General features: G+C 41.2%; 2 protein-coding genes and 1 non-coding gene across 6 annotated transcripts; all 3 read left to right on the top strand.

Moving 5' to 3' along the window:
- Positions 1-10: 10 nt before the first annotated feature.
- On the top strand, positions 11-16,784 carry LOC130185251 (transportin-2-like). Of its 4 annotated transcripts, none has more exons than XM_056401615.1 (26): positions 11-111; positions 1,952-2,051; positions 2,499-2,574; positions 3,132-3,281; positions 3,555-3,661; positions 4,452-4,585; positions 5,342-5,423; positions 5,618-5,740; positions 5,970-6,088; positions 6,287-6,347; positions 6,579-6,750; positions 7,077-7,229; positions 7,718-7,943; positions 8,094-8,265; positions 8,454-8,540; positions 8,681-8,788; positions 8,892-9,050; positions 9,173-9,260; positions 9,490-9,588; positions 10,191-10,226; positions 11,004-11,099; positions 11,204-11,279; positions 11,972-12,071; positions 12,163-12,237; positions 13,231-13,379; positions 13,631-16,784. In XM_056401615.1, exons 2-25 carry the CDS (start codon positions 1,953-1,955, stop codon positions 13,336-13,338), a joined length of 2,706 nt encoding a protein of 901 aa, XP_056257590.1. In that variant the 5' UTR covers positions 11-111; position 1,952; the 3' UTR covers positions 13,339-13,379; positions 13,631-16,784. The 4 variants fall into 4 exon arrangements, with proteins under 4 accessions (XP_056257590.1, XP_056257591.1, XP_056257589.1 ...); XM_056401616.1 differs by having other exon boundaries at positions 62-93; XM_056401614.1 differs by lacking the exon at positions 11-111 and adding an exon at positions 118-479.
- On the top strand, positions 1,781-1,849 carry LOC130185936 (small nucleolar RNA SNORD41). The gene has a single exon (XR_008830235.1). It is a non-coding gene; the product is annotated as a small nucleolar RNA SNORD41 (small nucleolar RNA).
- A 683-nt stretch (positions 16,785-17,467) lies between the features above and the next one.
- On the top strand, positions 17,468-22,927 carry fbxw9 (F-box and WD repeat domain containing 9). Its single transcript, XM_056402453.1, has 7 exons — positions 17,468-18,152; positions 18,235-18,382; positions 18,979-20,005; positions 20,167-20,315; positions 20,438-20,641; positions 20,732-20,797; positions 20,893-22,927. Exons 1-7 carry the CDS (start codon positions 18,031-18,033, stop codon positions 20,965-20,967), a joined length of 1,791 nt encoding a protein of 596 aa, XP_056258428.1. The 5' UTR covers positions 17,468-18,030; the 3' UTR covers positions 20,968-22,927.
- The last annotated feature ends 109 nt before the right edge of the window (positions 22,928-23,036 follow it).

Genomic DNA, 23,036 nt, shown 5'->3' on the forward strand with positions numbered 1-23,036 from the left:
TCGTGTTTTTCGAAGTGGAGGCTGACTTGACCGCTGTTCCAGAAGAGGGTTCCGTGCCTCGTGTGATTTTCCTTGAACTAGTAAACTAGCCTTGTGTGTGGGTTTGCAGCGGTAACTATAATTTATTGGAGACCTAGAAATGAAAACCCATTCACATATTGTAGATATTTATATGATTTATAAATGTGTACATTTGCTTTAACGTTATTTAATCCTAATCATTCTTGTTTTTTGGTATGTTTGTCGACCTATTTTTCTATAATGTTCATTTTGTTCCTTATTATTAACCATTATCTTAAAACGGCGAAGATAGAAAGCCACATGTTCCTGAGATCTCGCGTAGTTAGCGAAATGTGTGTTGAACGGAAGCCGCCATAGGTCAGTTTCAATCGGCGTGTTCATTTGAACCAGAAGAACCGCTACGAAGCAGGGGGAGAAGAGCGGCCCAGTACTGATAATCCAACTATCAACTCAATATTGTACGTACATATTAGTTCGCTTGTATTTTGACAAAATATTTTAGATATATATTACATCGATCAACGTGATTGGGTAAGGTGTTCTGATGTAGCGAGAATTAAAGCAAGTGTCCGTTATGTAGCATTAGCCTAGCTAGTAGCATTAGCATTTCCAGTCAAACACTAACGCCAGCTTGCAAAACGTGTTCACCAAGTTTGTACCTATTATTGGCTGCTAGCGTTGTGTTAACCGCGATACCTTACATGGCCATTCAGATTTGAGATTTCTCTAAATGGATGGCTTGGTACGGGGCTTCCTTTGGAGAGCAGATGGCGATATTTGCCTATTTTCATGCCGGGCACATTGGGAACACCCAGCCTTGAGCTGCTCTGCCGACAAGGCCTGAGCAAGAAGGGCAACTTTGGTAGCACCAGGGAGGCTATAGGAAGGCATCTCAAATTCAGCAGAACTAACCCATAAATTATTCGGTAATGAATATTATAGTAAGAATAAACCAATTAACGGAATTAAATGTATTAAAGGCAAACCACACGGACGGCTATCTTGGAGTCGGACCAGGCGGTGCGGCTACATAGCTAACTCATATCCTGATAACTTTTCTCATTTCGACCAACCACAGGTGAATACGACCTCCTCAGGTTAGCCGTGCATGATGGACACATGTGCTGCGCAGGACATTATTGAGATTTGAACGAGAAACATTGAAACACAAAGCATTTCCGTAACTCGCACCAACCGACCGGGTGGCGTGGGGGTGGGGGTAGGATTAACTTGGAGCGGTTAAGCCGGGTCATAGAGATTTTAGCTGGTCGTGTTGACTAATGTCCTCGTTTTTGTGCCGCAAGCCGATTTCCAATGACGATTTTAGGTGTTGGCATGCTGGCACTCCGAGGCCAGCGGCTGCTGCGTGTTTATTTTGTCTCTCAAATAACTCCCCACCGAACTCTAGTCCACTTTGGACTTGCACCATGTGCACGCTCATCTGCCTACATACACCCTTTGGCCCTCGACCATTTGGTACATGGATTGATTTAGTTAAAGAAATAAAAACTTAGTACAGATGTTTATATAACTTTTCAGATTATTAAGGGGGTCTTTTAGTAATGTGTTGTGGTAACTGGTTGAAAAATGCCTTATACAGTGATTAACAGACATTTTAGACTTATTAACCCCCTATGATACAAGGTAAGGTTTAGCAAAGCAGCCTTTACTGTGCATCCAACTGATTTTGCTAGTGTGCTCTGTACTTACATTGTGTCCTATTAGATTGCTCTCCCAACCTTACATGTGCATGTGGCCTTTGGAGATGATGCATCCAAAACATCTGACTACCACTGATGGGTTTTCGTATTCATACTGTCTGATCCAGAGACCACTTGCTTACCAAATTGTTTAATCAGTACTGCTCGTATATTGTCAAAATACATTGTCAAACATGTATGGATCTAAATTTTTGTATGTATTTTTTCAGGATGGAGTGGCAGCCAGATGAGCAGGGACTCCAGCAGGTCCTCCAACTGCTCAAAGACTCACAGTCCCCCAACACAGTCACGCAGAGAGCTGTCCAACAAGTATCCTACTACAGAGTGATCTCACACTGCATAGTAAAGCTAGTGAATTATGTTTTACTAAATTGTGCCTCACACCAGTGCCAAGTGCAAAGGGATTTTGACCAGTGCCTTGTTTTGTTGCCACTGCTGTGTTATCGGGTTGGAAGTTGAGTGTTGAGGATTTTTCTGTAGTTGCCTTGTAGTTCTTTTTTCCAAGTCTACAATTGCACAAAAATTTACGAAATTTCTTAAATTATGTTAATGCACAAAATGATTAACAAACTTTTGTCAGCCACCCAAAATATCGTATATGTGCAAAACACTGGTGATTCCATGTAGAGAAAAACGTGTCATGTTTTATGTTTTGACCAATGTACAGTTGACAAACGCATAACTTTGCATAGAGAGCAAAGGTTAGTTGCGTAATCTTGAAGCTCAAAGTCAAATGGTCCTTAACAGCCATGCCAGAAACTTGAACAACTCAACCAGTTCCCTGACTTCAACAATTATCTAATTTTTGTCCTCACACGACTCAAAACTGAAGGTGAGTAGCCAGATCTGTTTCTTCTCTCAAAGCCTTATATAACCCACTGAGATCACTGATCCTCCCCAGACACTTGAGGTTCAGTATTTAACTCTGTGTTTAATGTGGGCAGTCAGTGAGAGATGATGCTGGGTGTGACATGGAACGCTCTGATATTGATAAATAGTAAAATAGTTGTATGTAAATGTAACACACATTTTGTGAAGAGTTGAAAAGAGCCAAACACGTATTTTGTTCATATTTCCATTCATCCTCATAAGATCAGCGCAGTATAGTACGTTATGTACGTTAAATAATAAACATTTTCACAAGTCTAAAAATAAATGTTCACATATTGTTCCACACAGTGAGACATACAGATTGTGAAATGGGAAAAGAAAAGAGTACTGTTTTCAGATCTTAGTTTAGGTGTTGTAACTAGTATCTGAACAGTAATATTGGGGCATTCATAGTGGCTACTAGGGTGTATTTGATGACTTTTGATTGACTATCTTCTCTCTGACCCTTTTTGTACTTTTTTTATTTTATTTTTCTTTCTCCTCCTGTCATCCGTCCAGATGAGCCAACTCGTTCTCTGAGCGGTCTGATTCTGAAGAACAATGTTAAGGCCCACTACCAGAACTTCCCACCAGCTGTTGCTGACTTCATCAAGAAGGAATGCCTCAACAACATTGGCGACCCCTCGCCGCTCATCCGTGCTACCATTGGTAAGTTTGTGGGTGTTCTCCATCACCATTTCTTTTTGTGGGCTAGCTTTGGCTAGACCCCCCCCCCCCCCCCCCCCCAAAAAAAAAAAAAAAAATCTAACTTCTGGTTGCCTCCTGGAGATGATGCATAAAAACATCTTGACTTCCCGTGAAGGTATTTGTATTCATACTGTCTGATCCAGAGCAGCTCGAAAGACAACTGTTTGTGATTCTGTTAATATAAAGTACCATCTGAAGTCTTTTATCTTCTTCCCCCCTCTCTCTCTCCTCTAGGCATCCTGATCACAACTATTGCCTCCAAGGGAGAGCTACAGACATGGCCTGAGCTGCTGCCCCAGCTCTGCAACTTGCTCAACTCAGAGGACTACAACACCTGTGAGGTCTGCACTTGCCCCAATCTATTTTTTATTATTTTTTTTATGTTATGAAAAGCAGGGCTGCCACTTTTCTTTATTCTGGCTGATTAGATCTCTGATCAGATTGAAGCTGGATGTAGTTATGCAGAGAATTACACGAGGTCTCCAAAGTTAAAGTACAGATAAAATTAGAGGCTCTGATTGTTCCACCCCAGCAGATTCAACCAAGCTTACAGGGGACATCTCTATCAGGAAAAACAAGTGCAAACACATGGGGCACAGGGCCTTTTTAAAGAAATGGCAGACATCCAGAATAATTAATATTTTTTTCATAATATTGACATTTAAATTAAGGGACAAGCAGGTTCTGATTTCTTTTGTTTTAGATGATTTTCAATGGTCAATGTGTGAAGACACTTAAACGACACCATGTGACATATTTGAAAACTAACAATATTTCAAACATCACTTGGGAGAGCAACAATCATCTTGAAAGGCTGAGTATCCTCAATATGGAGTTAGTCGGGCGTTTATTTCAATAAAATATTTGCAATATTATAAGGAAGGCACAGGTATACATGAGTGTGACCTAGCACCTCTGAAAGTTACATGGTGTCGTGAAGCAACAACTGAAATCCTGTTAATGTGTGACTAAAATAATTTCTTTACACATTCAGCCGAAAATCGTTGTGTGTACAGTGCATTCAGTACTTTTGCTCCCGTTTTATTTTCTGATGCAGTCTCATTCTCTCCTCTGTGTCCCTGTATGTTTGCGTTTGATTTGACAGCCTTTCTGTGTATGTCCGTGTCTCAGGGCTCGTTTGGAGCACTGCAGAAGATCTGCGAGGACTCGTCGGAGCTGCTGGACAGTGACGCTCTGAACAGACCCCTCAACATTATGATACCTAAATTCCTTCAGTTCTTCAAGCACTGCAGCCCCAAGATTAGGTACAGGAGAGAGCAGGAGTTGTTTTTAAGTGTGACTGTCATTAGCATCTGGGTGTGATACATACTAACATCTGACTGACAGTGAAGGTGTTCTTATTCATACTGTCTGATCCAGATCTTTTGATTTCACTCTCACTTTACCCCTCACACTGACATGCACCTTAATTCACAAGTTACATTAATTGCTACCGGGATGCAGTGAGCTGTTATGGTGCAAGTTATACAAGCTTTTTAAATACACTTACTTCCCTTTTTGTGTGCATGAAAGGGGCACATAAGTTTGTCAGTAGTAATGTCCCTACATTTATTCACAGTAGGATGTTCATAAGTGGATCTCTCATTTCCATGACTGGTGGTAACATTTTAAACTGCTTATATACGAGGTGTAGCTATTGAATAATGAGACTGATGCCCGTTGACTTACAGAACTCCAGTCTCTTTTCTCTCATTTAACAGCCACACCTCTTGTATCATGAGAGGGATTTAGCTCAGTTTGTCACACCCACATTTTTCTATTTTTCCTTTGACAAATTTGGGAAACAGTGGATCCATAATACTTTGATTACTTTTTTTAAGGGAAATTCTGCTTTACATAAAATACACTACAATGTTATCAGTTTAATTGAATAGCAATTAAACAACTTTCTTCCATAAACGCAAGTTCATACTTTAAGAATGTGAGATCGAGCAAAATGTTGCTTTATATTTATTTTGTTAAATTGAGAAATTTTAACACCCTCTTTGTCATCCCTGCAGGTCCCATGCCATTGCCTGTGTGAACCAGTTCATCATTGGCAGAGCCCAGGCCCTAATGGACAACATTGACACTTTCATAGAGGTGAGCTGTGTGTTTGAACACTGAGGTAAATCTGACTGTGTGTGTGTATATGTGTGTGTGTGTGTATATATATATATATATATATATATATATATATATACATTTTTTTTTTTTAATTGCCTCGTTGCTCATCCCATAGTCTGGATGTTTCCCCTCTCTCACAGTTAATATCTTTCTTGTCTCTCCACTACTAGAGCCTGTTTGCGCTGGCAGCAGATGAGGACTCTGAGGTTCGAAAGAACGTGTGCCGAGCCCTGGTCATGTTACTGGAGGTCCGCATTGACCGCCTCATCCCCCACATGCACAGCATCATCCAGGTAAGTGTTGGAACGCTCACTGCTGTGGACCTTTTTTGTAGGTCCATATTAGTTAGTCTTTTGCATCTGGATATGATGAGAAACCCAGCTCATTGACATACAATGATACCTAAAGTTCCTATTGTTTCTGATCCAGATTTTCCACTTGTCTTTGCTGAACTTTGGCGCATTGCTGATATTTTTCTCTCTGTACTGACTTTCAAACATGTGCCTTTCTCATCTCTTGCAGTACATGCTGCAGCGGACCCAGGACCCTGATGAGAACGTGGCTCTTGAGGCCTGTGAGTTCTGGCTGACTCTAGCAGAGCAACCCATCTGTAAGGAGATGCTGTCCGGACACCTGGTGCAGTGAGTAGCTCATTAACTATTGTTCATGTAATATGTGCGTTGCGTAAATACAGATTATTGGCACAAACTAATCAAACTTTTGATACTGTGAAGGATTTGTCTATTAGCTTTTTTAATACAGAATCGCATCATTCTTATCAACTTGTCATGAGATTTGTCAACTGTTTTGAACAAAGTCTTCATCTTCTGTCAATACAGACTGATACCTATCCTTGTGAATGGGATGAAGTACTCAGAGATAGACATCATACTATTAAAGGTGAGCTTTTCTTCTTGTACCAGTTAAAAAATACCTTCTCATACAGAAATATGCCCTTATTTACATAAATCCAAAACAATGGCCACAACTGCATTCAAAATTGGAGCCAGTATTACAGAAGGAAAATGATCATTTATAACAGGTCCCAATTCTGTTATAAATCTGTGCCTCAAAGAATACATTTGTATGATGATAGCTGAAGTAAACATTTGTATGCGTCTGGGTGTCCAGGGTGATGTGGAGGAGGACGAGGCGGTACCAGACAGCGATCAGGACATCAAGCCCCGTTTCCACAAGTCGCGCACTGTCACCTTGCAGCACGAAGGAGGGGAGGGTGAGGAGGGTGAGGACATCGAAGAAGACGACGACGACGATGACGACACTCTGTCAGACTGGAATCTGCGTAAGTGGAGGAGAAATGCAGTTACACACATGCTCTTGTTGAAACATCACACATTTTGTCAGGCTTCAGTCTAAATTAATCTTGTGTCCTTTGCATATCATCTCCAGTTTTGCACGCCTCTTTTTATAGGTTGCATGTTGATTTTTAATAAATGGAGAACCCTTGGCATTTCATAACAGATTTGTCTTTTTAAACTCACCAAAATGTAGCAATGCTTTAACACTCAGTTGTGGCTCTAGGAGCAAGTGCAGTTAGCTTTTAGAAAACATCTGCCGCCAGGTCACTTGCAAAACAACATTGTTATTGAGCTTTTCTTTTTGATGTAGGAAAGTGTTCGGCCGCAGCCCTGGACGTGCTGGCCAACGTGTTCCGCGACGAGCTACTGCCCCACCTCCTGCCGCTCCTCAAAGGCCTGCTCTTCCACCCCGACTGGGTCATCAAGGAGTCTGGCATCCTGGTGTTGGGTGCCATAGCTGAGGGTAAGACTCAGTTGACAGGAGTTCTCACCGAAACGACACATTTGTCGGAGTTGAATCAATCAAGTTCGCTGTATCTAATCCTTGTTATTATGAATGTCTGATTTATTCAGTTGCTTGTTCAATCAATCAATCAATCAATCAATCAATCAATCAATCAATCAATCAATCAGTCAATAAATACATTTAACAGTTGAGATAATAGTAAATGATATTTAAATTGACAAACCTCACAGCTGCAACATTGTCTGTGTACTGAAAGTGGTTCAGTGTGTGATAATTATCCCTGTAATATTATTTGTAATATTATTAACCCCTTCTCAGAAACAAAGTTCCAATGTTCCCTTACATAAGAAAATCCAAATAAAGTAGAATTGCACCACTAAAAGGGCAGAAAATAGATAAAATCCTCAACAATAAATATTAACAATGAAATGAAGATTAAAAAGGGAAAAATAATGATAAACATTTTGTCCCTCTCCATGCGTCAGGCTGCATGCAGGGCATGGTGCCCTACCTGCCGGAGTTGATCCCCCACCTCATCCAGTGTCTGTGCGACAAGAAGGCCCTGGTGCGCTCCATTGCCTGCTGGACCCTGAGTCGCTATGCACATTGGGTGGTCTCCCAGCCTCCCGACTCCTACCTCAAACCCCTCATGACAGAGCTTCTGAAACGCATCCTTGACGGCAACAAGAGGGTGCAGGAGGCTGCCTGCAGGTGAGCAGCTTCACTCTACATATGTGGATGTGAAGACAATCCCAGCTCATTGATTAATAATGACACACTTTGTCCTCAATTCCTAGACTGGAAGAACTAGATATATATAGATTAAATAGTAATATGTCCTCCATCTTGGTTTTCTCTTAGTGCATTTGCCACTCTGGAAGAGGAGGCGTGCACAGAGCTGGTGCCCTACCTGAGCTTTATTCTGGACACGCTGGTCTTTGCCTTTGGAAAGTACCAGCACAAGAATCTCCTCATCCTCTATGATGCAATAGGAACTCTGGCTGACTCAGTGGGTCACCACCTCAATCAGCCTGTAAGTGTCTGTGGAACTCTTACACCTTTTTTTTTGCTTTTGTCACAGCTGGACACAGCCAGGCGGCTTCCCCCACTTTCCATTCTATATAGTCTAGTCCTTTTGATACAGTTTTTTCATATCGTCTTTTCTGAAGTTTATAAAGTAGGAGAAACCGTGAGATCTTACCATTTTGTATTCTTTCTCAGGAGTACATACAGAAGTTGATGCCCCCCCTTATTGCAAAGTGGAACGAACTGAAGGACGAAGACAAGGATCTCTTCCCACTACTGGAGGTGAGAAGTTGATAAAGGAGTAATTTGTACTACAGCAGGTTTTTATCCGAATCATGGTAAGTGTAAAGAGTCTTGCCCGGATTTCCACTGCTTTCATGCTGTTTTTGTCTTTCTAAAAGTCATCTTTGTGTTTCTTACAGTGTCTGTCGTCAGTAGCCACTGCCCTGCAGAGTGGCTTTCTGCCTTACTGTGAGCCTGTCTATCAGCGCTGTGTCACACTAGTCCAGAAGACACTAGCTCAGGCTATGGTGAGAAAACACACACAAAATAAATGTTGTGTCTTTGGTGGTCTTTTTTGTTTGTTTTTTTTTTAACAAGAGACATTGAAATGTGTATGTTTTGTCTGCACAGATGTACAATCAGCACCCAGACCAGTATGAGGCTCCCGACAAGGATTTTATGATCGTGGCCCTGGATCTGCTGAGCGGCTTGGCTGAGGGTTTGGGGGGGAATGTGGAACAGCTAGTGGCCCGCTCCAACATCATGACCCTGCTTTTCCAGTGCATGCAGGTATGAGGGAGTGTGTGTTGTAGTTTCTGTCTGTGCTTCTCCATGTGTCAGCAGAGTTTCTTTTGAACTCTTAAGTATTTACTGGACAATTTTGACGCTAACGCGCTTGTGTTGCATTTCAGGACACAATGCCTGAAGTGAGGCAAAGCTCTTTTGCTCTGTTGGGTGATTTAACCAAAGCCTGCTTCCTCCATGTGAAGCCTTGTATTGGTGAGTGTGCTTTATCAGAGCATTGACTAAAATTACATAACCTGTCCTCTACTATCTGGCCATCAGGGAACACCCAGCATTGACTCATTGAGATATCTAGTATAGAGAGTCTAGTGTCTTTATTGAGGGAGGAAAGAACTGTGTTTGTGTGTGTGTGTGTGTGTGTGTGTGTGTGTGTGTGTGTAAGTGATTGTATCGTAACCAGTGTGTGCGCATGTTCTCCCTCCAGCTGAGTTCATGCCTATCCTGGGGCTCAACCTGAACCCAGAGTTTATCTCGGTGTGTAACAACGCGACCTGGGCCATTGGGGAGATCTCCATGCAAATGGGTGAGTAAGCAGGTTGTACTTATTGTTGATGCCTCTTTTATGTTTCATTTTTTAAAATAAATTGTTGCCTTCAGTGCAAACAAGTGCCCAGTATCTGGATATGATGAAACACCCAGCTCATTGACACAAAATGATACGTTTTGTTCCCATAATATTTTCTGATCCAGATACTGCACACCTCGTGTGATTATACTCTAGGTGGCACAGCTCAGCATTTGCCATCTTGAGAGTGCAGGTTTTCATGTGTGCAAGCTCGTGTGTGATTTAATTTAACAAATGTAAACCAACCTACAGGTCTGTACAAACGGCATGGCCTTTGTCTTTCCCCTCGACATTAACTGCGTCCTTGGCAACTGATAGAACATAAAGATGTTGCAGATATATATAAATGTTTTTCAGACCATCATTGACACTTAAGCAAACTTTGCCTGGTTGTGAAAGTAGGTCTATCTTAACACTTACGACTTCTGGTAGCGCCAGAAGCAACCTCCATTATGCTTGTGCATTGTGTGAACGTGTGTGTGTGTGTGTGCATGCTTGCCCGGCTAGCCATTGTGCGTGATCCAGTCAGCCCAGTGACACTCTGTGTGATATCCTTACAGGAACAGGTGTCAAGCAGCAAACAGGGGATTGTCCAGGTGAGCGTAGGGACACCAGCAAACCAGTCATCTTTGACACCAATGAGTGCAAAATCAAATGAGACTTTTCTCTCAGATATGCTGAGATTTGCCTCCTTTTTTACCCAAACTGCTATAAGAAGCACCTTTAAAGCTGTACGGTTCTGTCTAGATTTCTTTGCATCAACACTGTCTTTGAATTTGTAGACACATTATAACACTGATAGCTTTCATGAGGATTGAATTTATCCTGTTAAAGATAGGAATGTAGTCTTCTGGTCACAGAATGTTGTTTAGTCTACTCCAGCATTCACTAGTGAACGAACCCTGTGTTGCAAGAAACGTGTAATGTGAAGGGTTCATTAAAAAGCTGTGTTATTGCAACATGTATTTTTGTGGATGTAGAGGCGTATTGGTATGTAAGGCTATGGTCTTGGTTTTGAGCATAAGACAAATATTGTGTTGAATTTCATAGTATCAAATAACTGCAAGACATGACACTGTTTTATTTATTTTTATTTTTTTTTATGCCTTAGTGTCTGAGTGACTGTAGAAACTGAAAAGGTTAATGGATCAAACTCTTAAACACCTAAACTTAACTCACTCAGTTTTTATCACCGATGGAGTCATACATCAACACAAAATGATCAGTCTATATTCATGTTTTTCTCTGTGGCTTCAAAATGAATCTGTAGCATTGTGACAGTTGTGACCATGACACATCCACACTGCAGGTGGCTTGTTTATCTCATACATTTGACAGTGTGCTCTTTCTATGCTGTGTGTATGTGTCTCTAGGTGCAGAGATGCAGCCGTATGTGGGCATGGTCCTGCCACACCTGGTGGAGATCATCAATAGACCCAACACGCCCAAGACTCTGCTGGAAAACACAGGTACACACACGAGTGATACATGCACAGTATAAGTTTGGATGTCATCTGATGGTCACACTAGTGAGTTAAGGTGAAGTGTTTTTCTTCTGTCTCTCTGTGTGCAGCCATTACAATTGGCAGACTGGGTTATGTCTGTCCCCAGGAAGTGGCGCCACAGCTGCAGCATTTCATTAGACCATGGTGAGTCACTGTTCGAACATTATTATCTGGATATCATGAAATTCACATCTATAATAAGACAATAAGTCTTTTCTTTTTATATCGTGCGCCAAACCCGAGGCCCTTCTTCTTGCACTATGTATAAATAAACTTCTATTAGCCTAGAAGAAAGAGAAACTGTTATTCTTGAGAGGAAAGGAAACAGTGCAATAGGACATAATTAAATTTATTTCCCAAATGCATAAGGGAGGTCATTTTCTTCTATTTCGTTTTTTTTTTTTTTTTTTTTTTTTCCTTATTTAACAAATGGTTGCCTTCAGTGAAATCAAGTGCTCAGTATCTGGATATGATGAAACACCCAGCTCATTGACACAAAATGATACATTTTGTTCCCATAACATTTTCTGATCCAGATACCACAAACCTTGTGTGACTCATACTTGAGATGGCACAGTTCCGCATTTGCCATCTTCAGTGTGCAGGTTTTCATGCATGCAAGCTCGTGTGTGATTTAGCTTACCAAATGCAACCTGCAGGTCTGCACAAACCGCACCGCCTTTGTCTTTACCTTTGTTATTAACCATGTTCTCTGCAATTGATAGAACATATAAAAGTTACAGGTATATACAAATGTTTTTCAGTCGATTATAGACAATTTAGGGAGGTATTTTAACAACAATTAGACACTGACTCCTTGTTCTCCTTGTTCTCAGGTGCACATCGCTGAGGAATATCCGAGATAATGAGGAGAAGGACTCGGCCTTCAGGGGAATCTGTGTAATGATTGGCGTCAACCCTGCAGGAGTGGTGCAGGTGAGGTGATTGCTGTTGGTGATGCAGGGGTTACATAGCTAGGGGAACTCTGCATCAGTGTGTGATTAAGTAACAAGTCTTTTCTGTTCAGGACTTCATTTTCTTCTGTGATGCTGTGGCCTCCTGGGTCAACCCCAAGGATGACCTGAGAGACATGTTTTATAAAGTGAGTGCTTCATCAGTGCTTTTAGATGACTAGTGTTTGTCATTAAGATGTTCCCTCCCCATGTCTGCTGCTGGCTCACCACACTCTGTGATGATCATTTAATCAGACATTCGAAATCTGATTATGTGGTGCGGATGATTTTTGAGTCTGAGAAGTGTGGCTAGAGTTTGCTGTTAAAGGGAGGGAGAACGATTTTCACTTTCAGGACAGCACAAATGATAATTCGGCATCACGTTTGCAAGTTGATCAACCAGGGTGTCCAGAGAATGGTGGCTGTTTGCTTAAGTCCTCCCCCAGTCATAGCTCAGTCGTAGCCTAGCAAACAATCGTTAGCACAGCACGTTTTTAGCTTTTGTAATCCAAACTCACAAGAACAGTATAAAGGTGAGTTTATCTGCTCCAGTCTGCAACTGTAGGCATGTCCGGCTTACTAACTTACTACCTAACTTACAAAGCCAAGGAGCCAGCAGTCCATGCGGTCCTGGATGCTATCAGTTATCAAAATTAGCACCTCTGTCTTGCTCTTTAGTAGATTTGGGGAAGTTTATACTCCTCAAAACACATTGGTATGCCCTCATCCTAAAAACCTTTTTCTCTTGTGTTAAAAGTGAAAGCATACTCTTATAGAATACAGTAAATAATAAATTAATTGAACAGTTATGTTGGAATGAAATAAGTTTAATCTTACATTTTTCCAGGACTAACTAGCTCAATGCTGTATTACCAGAAAAATGCCTTTTTAGCCTCAGTCATTGAGCACAAAATAATATTTTAGACCCTTTTACTGGGTTCTTTTTAAAATCAGCTGGAAATGCAAAAAATTCAGTCCCAGGCAGCATTTTCAATCAAGTTATTGAGCTGATGTTAGCTTAATTAGCTAGGTAACAAACAGCTGCTCAATCGTGTTGTCGATGGCTTAGTCTGGATCATGATGGTTTTCTGTTTTTTTTTTTTTTTTTTTTTTTTGTTTGTTTTTGTTTTTTTCCCTTCAAGATTCTTCATGGCTTCAAGGACCAGGTCGGGGAAGAGAACTGGCAGCAGTTCTCTGAGCAGTTCCCTCCTCTGTTGAAGGAGCGCCTGTCTGCCTGCTACGGCGTCTAACCTAACCTTCCCCTGGTCCACACAGGACATCAACCTGTTAGGTATGTCCAGCAAACGTCTCTGTCACAAATGAACAACCAACCCAAGACCCCCTTCTGGAAATGATGAAAATCCCAGCTCATTGATATGCAATGATACATTTTGTTCCCAAATGAATTTTCTGATCCAGAATCTCACTTTTCCCACACCACTGCTTCCTTTTGACCCCTGAACTGTTTCTGTCAGCTCTTCATTTACTAGTTGCTGTATAATGTGATTTTAAAACTCTTCTCTCTGTCTCTCTCTTCCTCAGGTTAATGTAGGGGAGGGTTACTGGGGTACTCATTGCACTGCCCAGATCACGGGGGAGAAACAAGAGCTGGAGGGATGTGACTGGCCTTGACCCTCCATTCAGCGGATGGCCCCCTTTCCCCCCCGCGCCCTGTGTGTCTCTGTGAGGGAGGGTGGGAGGAGGGTGGTGGGTGTGGGAGGGTAAACTGGGGATATACATATACCTCTCGGATTAAACGCCTCACTAAATCCAAACACACTCAAAAGTGACTTTCGCCAACAGCACCGCAGGGATCCTTGGTAGAAGAGGGCAAAATAGGGGCTGGCTTTGACCTCCCCCTCCTCGATTTGATTATTCTGTTAAGATAGATGACGGCTGGGAGGGGAGGGGGGGTAGCAGATAGGTACATAATACGGAATTATCTGAACCAGCATAGGGTGCCACAGTCCCAAATACCACAATGCACGTAGTCAGTAGAAAGACTCACAGATGTAGATGTGTTTAAACAGGCTCGTGCCAGAGGCTAAACAAAAAACATGCTTTTACAATGTAACAATGCAGGAAATGTGCACAAATTTTTTTTTTTGCACCTTTTACGGCAAAATTGCATAAACATTCGGTGTGCATATACATGGGTCTTATTCTCTTTTCACATGTACATTTAGCTGAATTTAATTTCCCTCCTCTTCCCTTGGTTGCTGAATTCCTCTCAGATCATAGGTTTCTTTTTCTCCCTCATTTGAGGCAAAGAAGATGCAGTAGGTCTGTCCTCTAAGGTTTTACCACCGCAGTACCAAGTTGTTGCATGGCATATGATCACCTCCTAAGTGACGCATGTTTGAGTGAATGTGTGTCTTGTTGCACTCTTGATTTATTGCGTTAGTTGTCTGTATGGGGAGGCTGCCATAATTTGAGGCTGTCAGGTGCTTAGTTATTTTTGTCCTCCATTCATACCTATCATCTAATCAATGTCCCTATAGTGTAATGGAGGCTGTGTGTGTGTGTGACGACCAACTATTGGTAGATCAATACAGGAATCAATACAGGAATCGGCTCATGTCTGATTGTTTGGAGAATCACTCACTGCAAGAAGAGTTAAAATACTGTACGCAAAGTTGAGAATCCTTTGTGCTGCTGCTGCTTTGTTTTTAGAGTATTTACAAAACAGACTTAATGAGAGCGATAAGACATCACCAAGAATGAATTGGTTCTTACTGATATAAATGCACTTTTTCTTTTGTAAGAAATTTAGAATTTCACATGTAAGACATACAGTAATGATATACTGATCTTGAGATATAGTTTTTTTGATAAGTGATTTTAGGACTGTTAATGGCTTGCTAAAGTAAGCATAATGTTGATAATGTTAAGCAATGGTAAAATGACTAGGTAAGACTTGAGGCCTCTTAACATAGTTTTATAATGTAGCACCTTCTAAAATGGATTGAATAGGATTTAAGAGGGAAACATCTTAATTACAGTATTTTGGATCCATGTCCCAGTGCACCTGTCAATCCATATCTGTGTTTAAAGATGTCTCCGTCTCTTTCATCAGAGCTTTTTTGTTAAATAGTGGCTGTTTGAGCTGTCAAAGCTTCTCCTTGTCATGAACACTGCATGCTTTTCAGTGAGTCTTGCTCCTTTTTTAGTCATTTTATAACAGGTCCCTTTGGAGGGATCTACCTTATAAGAGCTTTGTCAATGGCAACACAATTCGCTGCTGGAATAATAAGGTACTTCTCCAGCTCGTGATAAAACTAGTGATTGTTGTTGCCATATCTTCACCCGACAATACTGTGTAGGTTATGCCTGGGAATACACTGACTCTGAGTCCTAATAGTTCTCCCCTGACACTGGTTAGCTTATGTGAGAGAGTGGTGGTCTTTATCAAGCTTTATCTTTTAGTCATTGTCCATAGTGGACGGTTGTAATGTAAGTGTGTATGGCTGTTGCCTGTTGGTGTTTTACTATAATGGTGTGTACGCGAGTACTGCTTAGATGTAACTTTGCACCAGCCCTACTCTAAAGTTAAGTGGGGGGCGTAGTTTGAGTCATGCCTGGGTTGATGTGGCCAGTGGGAGAATCAACATTTGCCTGCCAGTTTCTGTCATCAGTTTGATTGTCAGGGTGTTTAAAACTCTTAAGATGAAGACTTTCACTCATGGAAAATACTGATATCTGCTCCTGTCTGACTAAAAAGCATTTTCCTGAATATCAGCTCACATTTACAGTTTATGTATTTTATAGAATCAGCATTAATGTGTGATCAACAAATGTGATGCAGATTTTTGATTTTGTTGTAGCACAAATGTTGCAGATGTTGATGAGACAGTGTTTTGGATTCCTGACCACTTTTCTAAGCCCACAGACCCCACAGACTGAATACTGATGGCATCCTGTCCAGGTTTAACTGGTAGGCGGGTGTTGAGATGTGAGCTGGCCACTCATTCATCAGAGGCTGGACAGATGTGCTTGGAGCAGCAGCTTTTGAAGCATTCATTACAAGAATGATTGTTTCAGAGGGATGATGCTCCTGTGACATAAAAAGTTGAGGCTATACCACTCCTCACCATGTTGTGATACACTAAGCTATCTACAGAAGTAAATTTAAATGCAAGTTGTCCACAAGTTGTTTTATTTTTTATTTTTTTTATTTTGATGCACATGTGACAGTTTTGTTTTTATTTATTTATTTTGTTTTTTACTTTTTATTTTGTTTTTGTTTTTTTTAAATATTTTTGTGTGCCCCAGTGCACAAATTGTTTTGGACTTTAAAAGTTTTTTTGTTTTGTTTTGTTTTTTTTTTCCCCATTTTTATTCTTTTTATTTAAAGAATAATTTGTTTTCGTTGTTTTATAGCGGACCATTTGATTATGTTAAATTTGATATTGTGGTTGGACTGAAGGAGAGTCGGTGCTTGGTGCATACCTTAGGGAAGAATGTGGAAAACTAATTCATAACTTGTTTCAATCTGATATCAAGGCTGGCAATTGAATTTGATGTAGTACCTTTATTTTGCTGAACTGTGGTGCAGGTGGGATGTATCCCTTTTAATTTAATTTTTGTGAATAGGGGAAAATAAAAGTTTTTTTTCTATTAAGCTTTGAGTCATTGAGTGGAATGTTTGTATTCTGTATGATCATCAATATGTTTGGATAAATATTATTTGCTTTAAGACTTGAGCCTTAAATCTGATTCATTTGGGTCAGGCAGGAAACAACCTAAACTTAGAGGTGGCACTTGCTTCCTGGTGCCCTAGAAGACATCTTGCCATCCTCCTTTTGCAAATGAATTAAAGTGACATTTGAATGAGATTCAATGTGCCACAGAGGCTGAAAACACTAACCACAATGTCAGTTTTTGCAATTCTTCTTTAGGAGGATAATGTGAATGCCTGATTGTTTTAGTTTAATGAAGGTCTAGTAATTGTGAATTATTTCATATAAAGCCAAAACGTCAGGCACATGGTGGCTCTAAAGGTAAAATCAAGAGGTCAAAGTTAGTAGGCATCCTCTGGGAACCAAGCCTAGGTTGCCATTGCCATCCAAAGGGCCATGCTGCTAACATGAGTTAAAAAATACGTACATTTACATCATCTTTTATAAATTTGTAAAAAAATTTCAAACGTGGGATTCCTTACAGAGTGATGTGAGTGATTGATACATATGTGTTTGTCTGTGTGTGAGATATATATGAATATGTGTGTAATACACACATGCATATATATATATATATATATATATATATACATACACATATAATAGTCTGATATCCCTAACAAAGTATTAAATGTTTATCAGAAAAATCTAAGCGAGAGATGAGAAGACGGTTGCCATGGTTGCCATCTTGTCGCGCAGTTTGATGACGCCATCTTTGTACACCGGAAGTGATGTTTTGAATTTTTTGTAGTTCGCCGTGAAAACAGCTGATAAATTGCAGTTAATGTTACCGCGTTACATGATATTTTAGTCTCAATTTGACTGATATCGTGACTATGACCTTCTGTTACACGCACTCCGGCTACGACTTTTGACCAACGACTGGATTTGTCAAAGGCTGGTCTTGTTTTCAGTATTATTTTGTGTAGCAGTACTTGAAGCTAGCTAATCTGAACCTACTGTCTTTCAGCTATAGTCAAGGTTTTTTCAATTTATATACATTTAACAGACGGTGAAACTTTTAATAAAAGGACTGTATTCATGGAAAGTAGTTAAAGCTTTCTTCAAGCAGTGTGTATCTGAATTGTTACCAGTGTAGCTGACGCTAAGCTAACATTTGGTCAAGTTTCATTGTCACAATATTTTACACTAAATGTATTGAAACACGTACAGCCAACAGCACAAAACAAAGGTAGTTTAAAGTAATGTTGGCTTACAGTGCATGAGTTAGTGGTCTTGTGCTGAGAGAGAGAGAGAAAGGTGATGTCTGAGGTCAGTGTTAACTCGTATGAACCGGAGGAAGGGACATACGGTGACCAGGGTGGACCGTGTCCTGACCCCGTGAAACCTCTGAGTAGTGAAGCCTCCCGGCCTGACCTGCAGGGGTAAGACTTTCATTCACCCTCAGTTAAATGGCTGGTCATGAGATTAATAAGGAAGTCACGGTGGTCTTCATATTCCTTCCAGTCTTCTTCCTGCTGGTCACCTGTCCTCAGCAGACGTTAGCCCTTCACCTTCTGCTGAGGCAAGTGGCTTGTTGTCATTACCATGGGAGATGGTAACCCACATTGCTTCACACCTTCCTGCTCAGTGTGTCATCACTGTTCTGCCAAAGGTACGTTTTAAAGATGTATTGACCCATCATTCCCATACAATTCCTAAGAAGTCCTGTCCTCTAATTTCCTTGCTTATTTGTTACCTCAATCACCAGAAGACTAAATAACTGTGAGATATTTCCCATTTCACTGTATACTCTGGACACTGATTAAGTTTGTTGTTTGTGTCATTTACTTGACAGTTAATACACAAAAAAGCAAGTATAGATATCCAGAATGAACATTTCTTAATTTAAACGTGTTCTGTCAAGTTTTGTTGTAAACAGTTATGTTTGCACTGTGTTAGTCTTCAAAACTCTTTGTTTGTATCCTTGAGGTTGAACAAATGTGTGCAACTTTATTTGCTTCCTCATAAAACATTTACAAATTTACAATTCACTACCAAGCAGTCTTCTTCTTCCCTACTTTTGTTAGCACATTGCTGTGTTGCTTGGTGCATTACCACCACTTGTAGATCATTGGAATAATGTGAAACCACTGGCAGAACTGTGTATCGCGTCAGCCTTGTGCATGTACGCGTGACGCGTTATGCAAGACTTTATAGGTCTTGCAAATGTTGGAAATTTTCTTGAATCCCTGTTTCTCCTTCCTTCAGGTCTGTCATGCATTGGGTAATGTAGGAAAGGACAGCACCGCTTGGCAGCTCCGAGCACGCAGACTAATAGGACCCCAAGCTGGCTTTCCAGTGGGGCCAAGGGAGGACTTTGACTGGCCCACTGCTTGCCTGGAGATGGAGCAGCTGATAACCTGCTGGACAAGCCAAGCACACCTTTTAGCCAGACAGACCCAAGAGGTTGTGGAGGAAAGGGGTCAAGTAAGGCAGCAGCAAAGGGTAGGGCAGGATGGGGAACCAGGTGCGGAGGGAGGTGGAGGAGAGGCTGAAGTAGAAGGAGTGGGAGTGGCAGCACAAGAGGCTGCGTATGGTGCTGATGAAGGGATGGAAGTGGCAATAGAAGGTGAGGATGGTGAAATCCAGCCCATTGAAGGTGAGGACCAACTGGCAAGATTGAGAGAGGAGTTGGAAGAGAGACTGGAGGATGATGCGCCGGCACTAATGGCAGAAGAAAGGGACCACAGGATCATGTTTGATGCTAATGAAGGGCAAGATGGTGCTCTTAATCACCAAGAGGGCTTGGCAGACCCCAGGAATCATGGTAATGGAAGACTTGAAGAGATAGAGCACTGTCAACCTGCTAGAAGTCCTAGCCCACCCCCATCGCTGGAGTGCATCACCCTACCGTCTGGCCACATTGCCCAGGTCAACTCAGTCCTCCTCGTGGGGGGAGAGGGGACGGTTTGTGCTACTGGTTCCAGAGACTGGAATGTTAAACTGTGGGATCTGCAAGCAGGTCCTAGTGGCACACTGCTGCACACATTGGGAGGGCAGGGTGACTTCAGCACCCATCGGGGCTGGGTCTGGTGTCTGGCATCTCAGGAATCTCAGGAATCTCTGCTGGCTTCAGGGGGCTTTGACAGCACAGTGAGGCTATGGGACCTACAGGCAGGTGGTGCAGAGAGGGGCCTGATCAGGGCTGGGGCTGCTGTCCTCTGCTTGTCCTGTCAGACGGATGTGTTGCTGGCTGGTACATTTGACAAGAGGGTCAGCATGTATGACACCAGAGGTGAGGGGGTTTAACATATAATCACATTAGTGGCTGAGTGTGTGTAGAGTGCAGATAAAGATCATTAGTTTTATGACTGTGATGACAGATATCATACAAATAAATTGTGAAGACAAATCACTTGGTTTCGGAGGTTGATTATGTCACGATTTTATCTACAGCTGCTGAGCCCCTGGTAAAAAGCCTCCGTCTCCATGGTAACGCTGTAATGTGCCTAGCTGCAGATGACAAGTACATCATCTCTGGAAGTAAGGACTGCACTGTGGCTGTTTATGACCGCAGGGCAGGCAAAGGCTTAAAAAAACTTCAGGTAGCTGCAAACACACACACACACGTAGTTCGTTAAGTTAAGTCGTTAAGTATTTGCGTGCATATATGCTCAGGTACACCTGTGCACCAAGACTGACTCTCAACCGACCTCTCCACTTCTAGCTGAGCTCTTATCTGCTGTCCATGAGCTACAGTGGCAGTGAGGTGTGGGCAGGAGACAATGGTGGCAAGCTCCACTCCTTTTCTATGCAGGCAGGGACCTTAAAACCCCTGTCCCAGTTTGATGTGGGACACACAGCTCTGGTCACTGGCATCCACAGGACCCCTGGAAGCCTCTACACCTGTTCATCTGATCGTACTGTCAAGGTAGGAAGAAGCTCATTCCTTACTGCTTTGTCTATTTAGCCAGCTTTGGTACTGAATTTCTTCTATTGTAATTTCTTTTCTTTATTGCAGGTACACGTCCCTTGTGCGCCTCCAAGGACGTTATGCACACTGCATCATCAAGCTGGAGTCAATGGGGTTAGTGCTTTATAACACATTTTGTCAATATTTTTTTCTCCTTGTGTCTTCAGTATCTCTCACATACCCCTCCTGTCTCTGTCTTCAAATGTCAGCTGAGTGTGGATGCTGGAGTCCTTGCTGTAGCCTCCGGGGATGTGTGTGTAGAAGTCTGGAGGCCCAGAAAATGAGAGAGCAACACCTGGAAACTATGTGACAAGATTTGAAAACCAAATACTGAATACTATACTGGTCTTTCAGCATTTTGGAATTTAGAATATATGGAGTACACAACGGCAAGTACATAGCTGAAATAAAAGGAAAAAAAAGAAACAGCTCTCTTTACTTGCAGCATGGCTGGTTAACACCTGTGCACATTTAGTTGTGTTGCAGCCAGATGCTAAAATCCTTTAAGTTAATTTTTTCCCTCATCAGTCTACACTCAATACCCCATAAAAATAAAGGGGAAACTGAATTTTAGAAATTATTCACAATTTATTCAAAAGGAAAAACTGAATTATCACATTGACATTCAGACCCATTGCTTTGACACTTAAAATTTAACTCAGCAGCCTCCCTTTTCTCTCGATCATCTGAGACTTTTCTACACCTTGACCGTAATGAATAGACACACGAAAACCACTTGGAGCATCATGGTGTGGGGGTGTTTTTCAGCAGCAGGGAAAAGGGAGACTGGTCGAGGTTGAGGGAAATCTGAAGGGAACAAAGTATAGCGATGTCCTTAACAAAAACCAGGACCTCTGACTGGGCTGAAAGTTCACTTTCCAACGGGACAATGACTCTAAGCTCAAAGCCCAGACAACGCAGGAGTGGCTTAGGGACAACTCTTTGAACATCCTTGAGTGGCCCAACCCCAATCGAACATTTCTGGAGTGACCTGAAAATTGCCGTCCACCAATGGTCCCCATCCAACCTGACAGAGCTTGAGAGGATCTATAGAGAAGAATGGCAGAAAATACCCAAATCCAGGTATGTAAAGCTTGTTGTGTCATACCCACGAAGATTCAAGGTTTTAATCGCTGAAGGTCCTTCAACTAATTGCTGAGGAAGGAGTCTGAATGCTGATATTTCAGTTTTTCCTTTTTAATAAATCAGTAAAAATATCTGTTTTCACTTTGTCATTATGGGGTATTATGTAGATTGATGAGGGGAAAGTAAATTTAAACGATTTTAGCAAAAGGATGCAAGATAATAAGATGTGAAAAAAGTGAAGGGGCCTGAACACTTTCTGAAAGCATTGCATCAAGAGAAATGTAAGTGTAAATAACTTAACAAATTAATATGAAAAAGTAAGATTGCAAATAAAGACATTTGTGGTACCTATGGCCAAACAAATGATTTTATTTTGCTGCACTGCCAAACTCATGTTAAAAAGTGTGAAACTAATGTTTTCAGAGATAGTGCTACAAGATGTTTAGTGGCATTGCTAATTTTTATTTCCTGGTGTGTTTTTATTGTTCTATAGCAGAGTTGGTTTGGGAAGGTTGTGGTCACTTACCAAAAACTCTCAACCAATTTTCTTCTTTTTTTGTCCTTGTTTGATTACGTTTAGATTTTTCTGTAGACAAAAAAACACATAAACACAGGAAACGTGTTTCCTGCGTTTATTATTTGTCATTTTGTGCAAGTACTGAAAACTTAAAAAAAAACAAAAGAAAAAAAAAAAACACACACTGCGTTTAAAGAATTTTGTTTCTCCTCCTTTAATTGTTTGTTTGTTCAAACAGCGTGGAAAATGCAGACATTTAAAAGGTGTAAAAGTATTTACATGCTCACAAGTTGACTGAATCCATTACTGGAACTGATATTGTACAAAATGAGTTACTCTTCATGTACAGTGAAATACTTGGATCCAAACCTTCTGTGACACACTGATTGTATTTGTAAAGCTATTTATTTGAACAGTCAGTAGTACTAATCACTATTATCCATTTTGTAAGTATGTCTGCAAATGCCTTTTGTGTGAGTGTGTGTGTGAGTGTGTGTCTGTCTGTCTGTGTGCCTGTCTAGTTGTTTGGATAAATGTAACTATAAATCATTTGCACAGCACTTGATATATACGTATATATATATGTTAAAACACACTGAAAGGCTGTTTCCACAGATGTCATTAAATGGCCTGAAAATCTAGTGTCTGAATTATTGGCTGGATTTGTTCACTGCCCTTATGGAGCAGGTTTAGCTGACTTCTGATCTGAGCAGTTTCCAGTTACCCAGGTAATTCCTTACTGTTGTAAAT

The sequence above is a fragment of the Seriola aureovittata genome, chromosome 17 (genome assembly GCF_021018895.1).
Source record: "Seriola aureovittata isolate HTS-2021-v1 ecotype China chromosome 17, ASM2101889v1, whole genome shotgun sequence".
NCBI lineage: Eukaryota > Metazoa > Chordata > Actinopteri > Carangiformes > Carangidae > Seriola > Seriola aureovittata.